This window comes from Psittacula echo, assembly GCF_963264785.1.
Source record: "Psittacula echo genome assembly, chromosome: 17".
NCBI classification, from domain to species: Eukaryota; Metazoa; Chordata; class Aves; order Psittaciformes; family Psittacidae; genus Psittacula; species Psittacula echo.
The window spans coordinates 7,707,738-7,714,830 of NC_137753.1; the positions used below are offsets into that span (position 1 = coordinate 7,707,738).

A 7,093-nucleotide genomic window follows, 5' to 3' on the forward strand; every position below is an offset into this window, starting at 1 on the left:
GTGATTCATCGTGGGCAGATCGGAGGCAGGAAATGGGAGTTCGCTGCCTGCCCCGTGCCCGCCGCGGGCTCGGGCTCGCCGGGGCCTGGCTGGCGGCGAGGGCCTGACGCCAACGGGTCGAGCATCCCTGCGCCACGGAGGGAGCTGCCCAGGAGCCACCGGGAAGAAGGGAAAGAACCGGCGGAGGCCGAGAGCTGGAGCCAAGGGGATTTTTCTGCCTGCGTTTCTCCGGAACCATCTGACAGAGCCCGTGAGCCGGGGAAGGGAGCACAGGGGATGGGGGGCTCTGGGGATGCTCGGGGTCTGGGTGTCACCCCCCCATCACCACCACTAAATCTGGGGGTCAGCATCCCTCTCCGTGGGGACCACGTCCCTCCCCTGGGGTCCGCCAGGGTGGGCTGGGGGCTCATTGAGAAATGACGAGTGGGAAAAAGGGGGCGGGGCTTGGGGGCTGCCTGCCTGCGGATTGGCTGGGGGGAGGGGGGAGAGACCCCCCAAAATGTGCCCGAAGGAGAGGGGCAAACTTGAGCTTGCAAAGGGGATGAGCGCACCCCACGGACCCCCCACCCCATTAGGATGCCTTTGGGCTGCCGGCTTCCCCCCCCCCCTTTTCCCTGTGTTTGCGCCCAGGAGGCTGCAGTGCGGTCTCAGTGACACGAGTTGTGCCTGGTCTCAGCCTGTCCTAGGGCTGCAGAGGGCAAAACCCCCTTGGGTGGCTGGAGAGGGGCCGGGTGCACCCTTAGGTGGGTGTCTTGGCTGAAAGAGCCTCCCCCCAAACCTGCTGTCCCCATTGCTGGTGTTTTGGGGATCACCCCTGAAGGACATCCATAGGGTCTTGGTGCTGCATGGCCAGTGGGGAGTGGGATGGAGGGAGGGGAGAATGGGAGAGACCCCATAATCTCTCTGGATTTTGGGCTGTGGGACTGCATGCACCTTGCTCGGGGTCTGGACTATATGCTCAGAACATGGGATCGCATTGGTTTCAATTGGGACCAGGATGCAGGGACCATATGTGTCACCTTTGGGTTGGGATCGGGGGACCTTCACATCACACTCAGGGTCAGGACATGGGGACCATCTGCATCCTGCACAGGGCTGGGATGTGGGACCTTCCTGCAGTGCTCAGGGGCAGGCCATGGGACCCTCACATGGTGCTTAGGGTCAGGATGCTGGGATCCTTGATTCAGTGTGGGGACACAGGGACCTTCATGTTGGGGTCACGCTGTGCAGCACCTTACACAGCACTTGGGGTCACAGGGGGCATCTGCATTGGGGCTGGGACGTGGGGATCCCAACATGGTGCTTGGGATGAGGGCATGGAGACCCCTGCATTGGGTTTGGGGTGCAGGGGCCCTCACATTAGGGTTAGGGCCAGGATTTGGGGACCTTTTTATTGGGGTTGGGATGAAGGGACCCTTGTGTCAGGGCCAGGACTCGGGCTCACCTGCACTGAGGATTGGGGGCCACCATATGGAGACTGCAGCATCTCCTGAGGCTCATTGGGCTGGAAATGGGGGGACAGTGGGGACAGGTTGTGTCTGTTCCCTCCCTCCTCACAGGGACCGTGACCGCGGCCAGATCCGAGCTCCTGCACCACCCTGGCTGGCCCTGGACAACTCGGATGCAGCACCGGAGCTGCTTAACCCCATCCTGATCCAGCCTTCGCTCCCCAAACCCCGCTGCCATGAAGAAGAAACCAGCCAATGGGAGGGGGCCGGATCCTGCAGCCCCCCAGCAGCGAGCCCGGGGCATCACCAAGTCAGCAGAGGTGAGTTTCCCACAGGAGGGGGGCCAGGACACCCCGAGAGGAGGTTTGAGAGCGGGTCCTTCCCCAAACCATCACCTCAGGCTGGGCTGATTGCCCTGCGGTGAAGCGATTGCAGCAGCACAGGGGATGTTACTGACATGGGTTGGTTTTGGTTCCCCTCAGTACGTGGGCTCCTTCGTGGTGGAGGACTTGGACCTGCAGCAGCGAGCGGGGCGGCTGGAGGAGCAGCTGCGGGCACTGAAGGTCGGGCATCCACCACTGCTGCCCACACTGGGAACACAGGGGAATCCCCAATAGCAGGGGGACCCTGTGGTGACATAGCCCAGATCCCCCCAGCGTTGTGTCTCTCCTGGCCAGGACTGCCCCAGGAGGAGGTTGGTGGTGCTGAGGTTCAGCTTGCAGGGGGTGAAAGTCTACAGTGCTGATGGTGAGGTAGGGATGCTGAGGGGCTCAGGGGGCCGAGGGGTGCTGGGGGCACTTGGGGGTGCTGGAGAGCCCATGGGTCCTGGGGGGTTCATGGGTGCTGGGGGAGCTCAGTGATGCTGTAAAGCTGCTTTGCAGGGAGGTTGCACCTCTCTGAGCATCACTTTTCATTTGGGAACCTGCTTTGCATTCACAAATAGCGCTGCAACCTGCAGTGCCGTAGTGGTGTCCCCAGCATCGCTTGCACCCCAGGGTGCCCGGGGGGGTGCTTGGGTCCAGTGACCGCACACACACACCTTGTCCTTGTCCCCGCAGACGCTGCTGATGGCGCATGCCCTGCGCCGCATCCTGTACAGCACGTGGCGACGCGCTGACCGCCAGTTCGCCTTCATGGCCCGCAATCCCCGCAGCCCCGGCAGCCCCCTCTTCTGCCACCTCTTTGTGGGGCTCCCGGGCGAGGTGCGTGCCCCGACACCCCCAGAATAAACTCCTGTTGTAGTTACAGTTAATTCTTGCTTCTATTGGGTTAATACCCAGCATCTTCGGCCTCCGCAGGTCCAGACCCTGCATCTCCTGCTCTGCCGCTGCTTCCAGCTCTGCTACCTCCTGGCTCACCCCGAGGAGCAGGTACCCGAGGGGGAGCCCCCGGGGCCGGGGGTGCTGCGGGAGCCGCTCAACCCCGAGGAGGTGTCGCGCAACGTCAATGCTCTTGTGTCCTTCCGACGCCTGCCCGCGCTCGGCTCCATGGGCGCAGGGGTAGGTGCAGCCTCCCGAGTGATGGGGGTTCAGACACTGTGTGCATGGCGCGGTCACACGTGGGGTGTCTGCATGGCCTTTCCCTCCGCAGCGTGTTTTTAGCGTGGTTTTGCCTGCTCTTCACATGCCTTTTCTTGCACAGCCTTTTCTTTGCGCAGTTTCTGTCACAGCAAGATGTGCACGGCGCTTTCTGCAGGGCATCCTTCACGCCGCGTTTTGCTTCTGTTCCTGTGCTGCCTTTTCTCGCACAGCAGCTTTCATGGTGCATTAGTGCACAGCCCGTTTTGCGTGGTGGTTCACATGGCCTTTCCTCACACATCCTCTCTGATCAGCAGCTCTTTGCACAGTGGGCTACACACAGGGTTTTGCACCACCTTCCCTTGCACGGCACGTGTCTACACAGCACGTTTCGCAAGCCTGCCCTGCACAGCCCGTTCGTGCATTGGGTTTTGCTCAGCCCGTTTCTAACAGCCTTTCGCAGGGCAGCATTTTGCAGGCCTTTGTCTTGCATGGCCTTTTCTCACAGCGTTTTGGACCAGGCATGTTTGCACGGCAGGTTTTGCACAGTGTTTTTGCAGGGTGTCTTTCATGGCGTTTCTTTGTGTAACGTTTCCAACAGAGCATCTGTTTCATGGCATCTTCTTGCACGGCTTTCTTGGCGTGGTGACTTTTGCAGAGCAGTTTTGCGGGTGATTTATTGCAGTGGTTTCTGCGGGGTGCTCTTCACAGCGTGTTTTGCTGCAGGGCGTTCTTTACATGGGGATTTGCAGGGCATTTCTTGCGCAGCATTTTTTGTGCACTGTCTTTTTGCAGGGCATTTTCTCGCTCAGCATGGTCTGCAGGGTGGGTTTGTGCACAGCGCTGTTGGTGGTGTTTAGCACAGCGTTCCTTGCATTGGGTTTTTTGGTCATGAGGTCTTGCACGGCACCTTTTGGGGTGACAGTTCTGGTGTGGCATTTTCAGGGTGTCATTTCCAGAGTGTAGTTTTTGGGGTGTCATTTCTGGTGTAGCACTTTCGGGGTGACATTTTTGGGTTGTCATTTTTAGGGTGTCATTTTTGGGGTGTTATTTTCAGGGTGTCATTTTCAGGGTGTCATTTCTGGGGTGTCATTTTCGGGTTGTCATTTTGGGGATGTCATTTTCAGGGTGTCATTGTTAAGAGTCATTTTTGGGGTGTCATCTCTGGAGTGTCATTTGCAGGATGCCATTTTTGAGGTGTTATTTTTAGGAGTCATTTTTGGGGTGTCATTCTCAGGGTGTCATTGTTAGGAGCCATTTTCAGGGTGTCACTTCTGGTGCGCCGTTTCTGGCGCAGCGTTTTTCCCCATGGAGTTTCATGTGACGTTTCACACCACAAGACCCCCCCTCACCCCTCTGACAGCCCCTTCACCCCCAGGACCGGCAGGCAGAGGGCAGAGCCTGGCGCCCTGGGAACCCCTACTGCTCCCCAGTGCTGGTGCGCAAGAAAGCCATCCGCAGCAAGGTGCTGCGCTCGGGGGCGTACCGGGACTGTGGGGCTGAGAGCCAGCTCCATCAGCCGCCCCGTGACACCGGTGAGTGCCGGGGGGAAACTGAGGCACGGGGGGCACACACAGCCCTAACGTCATGGGGTGTTCTGGGGTGAGGAGGGGATTAATGAGCTCCTGCAGCATCAGCGGGATGGGACAGCAAAGGGGCGAGGAGCTTCGCCTTCCTCCCTGAAAACGAGAGCATCCTCGCTGAGAGCGTGTGGGGCTTCGCCGGCATCTCCAGGTGGGTGCGCAGTACCCCCCTGCTCATCCCCATTCCTTCCCAATCCCTCCCCTTCACACCCACCCGCCGCCTCGTCCCATCCGCAGGGACAGTGGGATCGCGCTGCTGCGGCGCGATGTGCCCGGCGCCTTCCTGCTGCGCCCCGAGCCCGGGCTGGCCAAGCGCTGGTGCCTGTGGGTGCGGGCGCCCTGCGGCATCGTCACCTACGGCCTCGTCAGGACGCACCAGGGCAGGTTCTGCGTGGAGGTGAGGGTGGTGCATGGCCAGCACATGGGGGTGCTTGGGGTGTTCGTGTTGTGGTTGCAAGGGTGCGACAGTTGCACCCAGTAAGTGTATTTGATGTATTTGTGCGTGGATGCACTTTGGTGTAAGTGTATTTGATGCATTGGTGTGCTGGTGCATTTGTGGGTTTAATTCACTGTGTAAGGGAACTTAATGCATCTGTGCATTGGTGCATTGGTACATGGATGCATCGGTGCATTTGTGTGTTTAATGCACAGAGTGCATTTGATGCGTCTGTGCATTGGTGCATGGATGCACTGGTTAATTTGTGGGTTTGCCTCACTGTAAGTACATTTAATGCACCTGTGCATTGGTGCGTGGATGCATGGGTGCGTTAGTGTGTTTGCTTTACTGTGTAAGTGGATTTGATGCATCTGTGCACAGCGGTATTGGTGTATGGGTGCATTGATATGTGGGGGCAACAGTGTATGGGTGCCTCAGTGCATGGCGCATGGGTATCAATGAGTGTGGGTGCATGGGTGCTTCCATGCTTCAGTGTGTAAATACAATTGATTCATGAGTGCACAAGTGCATCCATACATGGCTATGTGCTACACAGGCGCATTGGTGTGTGTTTCATTCCTGGGTGCACGGGTCCTGGGTGCCTTTGATTTGTGGGTACATCAGTGCACAGGGTGCAGCTGTGGGTGGATGCAGAGTGCACAGGTACCTCAGTATAGCATGTGGGTGCAGTGGATGCATGGGTGTATTTGATCCTCATGCATTGGTGTGCAGGCGCCTTTGGGTCTGTGGGTGCATTTGGGAACACTGGTATGTGGTGGAGGGGTGCACAGCGCATGGGCACCGCGGGGTCTCACCTCTCCGGTCTCCCCCACGGCAGCACTCCAACACCGAGTTCCCCAGCGTGGCCGCGCTCCTGGCTCACTACTCCGCCGCACCGGGCGGCTGCTTCTGTCGCCTGGCCCCTGGCCGCCGCAACCCCGGCTATGAGGAGCAGGACCCCAGTGGTGGGGCCAGCACCTGGGGGGATGCTGCCTGGGCTCCCACCGGCCCCGTCGGGGCGCAGCACGAGCGGGGTTAAGCCCAGGCACCCCCCTAGGGCACCAGCCCCCCAACATCCCCATTGAGCTTTAAACTGCTGCCGTCTGCCTTATCTGCCCCCTCCCGCGGCTGCGTGCCCCGGCAATAAATGGCTGTTGCGCTACCGGTCTGTTCTTCCCATCGCGGTGCGCGCTCATGCACCCTCGTGGACTCACACTCGCGCACTTGCAGGCCCATGCGTACACCGCGTGCGCTTGCACTGCTGCGCTGTGTGATTGCGCTTGCACTCCCAGGCGCTTGCACTGTCAGGTCCCCGTGCTCTTGCACACTCATGCATTGCTACAGCCGCACTTGGACACTCACGCACTTGTACTCATGCATTTGCCCTCTCATGCACTTGCACACTCAGGCCCCCGTGCTCTTGCACACTCACGCATTGCTATAGCCACACTCAGGCACTCGTGCACTTGCACTCGTGCATTCGCCCTCTCGTGCTCTTGCACGCTCACGCTCTCGTGCACACCCCGCGCTTGCACGCGCACGTGCACGCGCGCCCGCAGTCACGTGGCCTCGCGCTGCGGTCGTTCCCCCCCGGTCGCTGTGGCAACCGCGTGGGGTCGCTGCGCGCATGCGCATTGCGTCCGGCCGCTCTCCCGCCGCGTCCCCTCAAGACTCGGGCTCGGCCCGCTCTGGTTCCACTGCCCGGCTCCTTCTGCACGCCCCGACCCGCCTCGGGTTTCCCTCCGCTCCCTCAGGCTTTGCCTCCTGACGCCTACAGGTGCCTGACACTTCCAGGCTCACCTCAGGTTTCGCCTTGCCCAGTCCCCATTGGGCTTCTCCGGGTTCCCCACAGTTACCTCAGGCTGCCCCTCCCTAAGCCTCCCCCCCGCCTGCCCTAGCTGCCCTTCAGGCTGGTTCCGAGTCTCCCCTTCACCAACCCCCCCCAAGCTTTCCTCCTTGCCTCTCCTTCCCCATGCCGAGCTGTGGGGGGCTGCATCCCCTCAGTGCCCCCAGTACATGGTGAGTGCTGCCCCGCACGCAGGGGTGCAGGCCTCGGGGTTAGGCCCGCCCAGGCCCCCCAGGTGAGTGCGTGTGGGGTTGAGCCGGGCC

At 60.4% G+C, this 7,093-nt stretch overlaps 1 protein-coding gene across 2 annotated transcripts; it reads left to right on the plus strand.

The window, feature by feature from the left end:
• Nucleotides 1-127: 127 nt before the first annotated feature.
• SH2D5 (SH2 domain containing 5) lies at nucleotides 128-6,847 on the plus strand. 2 transcript variants are annotated; one of them, XM_080631326.1, is made up of 10 exons: nucleotides 128-250; nucleotides 1,560-1,768; nucleotides 1,931-2,011; nucleotides 2,126-2,200; nucleotides 2,507-2,650; nucleotides 2,747-2,947; nucleotides 4,344-4,500; nucleotides 4,597-4,699; nucleotides 4,786-4,945; nucleotides 5,823-6,847. In XM_080631326.1, the coding sequence occupies exons 2-10, from the start codon at nucleotides 1,685-1,687 to the stop codon at nucleotides 6,021-6,023; spliced, it is 1,206 nt and encodes a 401-aa protein (XP_080487452.1). In that variant the 5' UTR covers nucleotides 128-250; nucleotides 1,560-1,684; the 3' UTR covers nucleotides 6,024-6,847. The 2 variants fall into 2 exon arrangements, with proteins under 2 accessions (XP_080487452.1, XP_080487453.1); XM_080631327.1 differs by lacking the exon at nucleotides 128-250 and adding an exon at nucleotides 701-743.
• The last annotated feature ends 246 nt before the right edge of the window (nucleotides 6,848-7,093 follow it).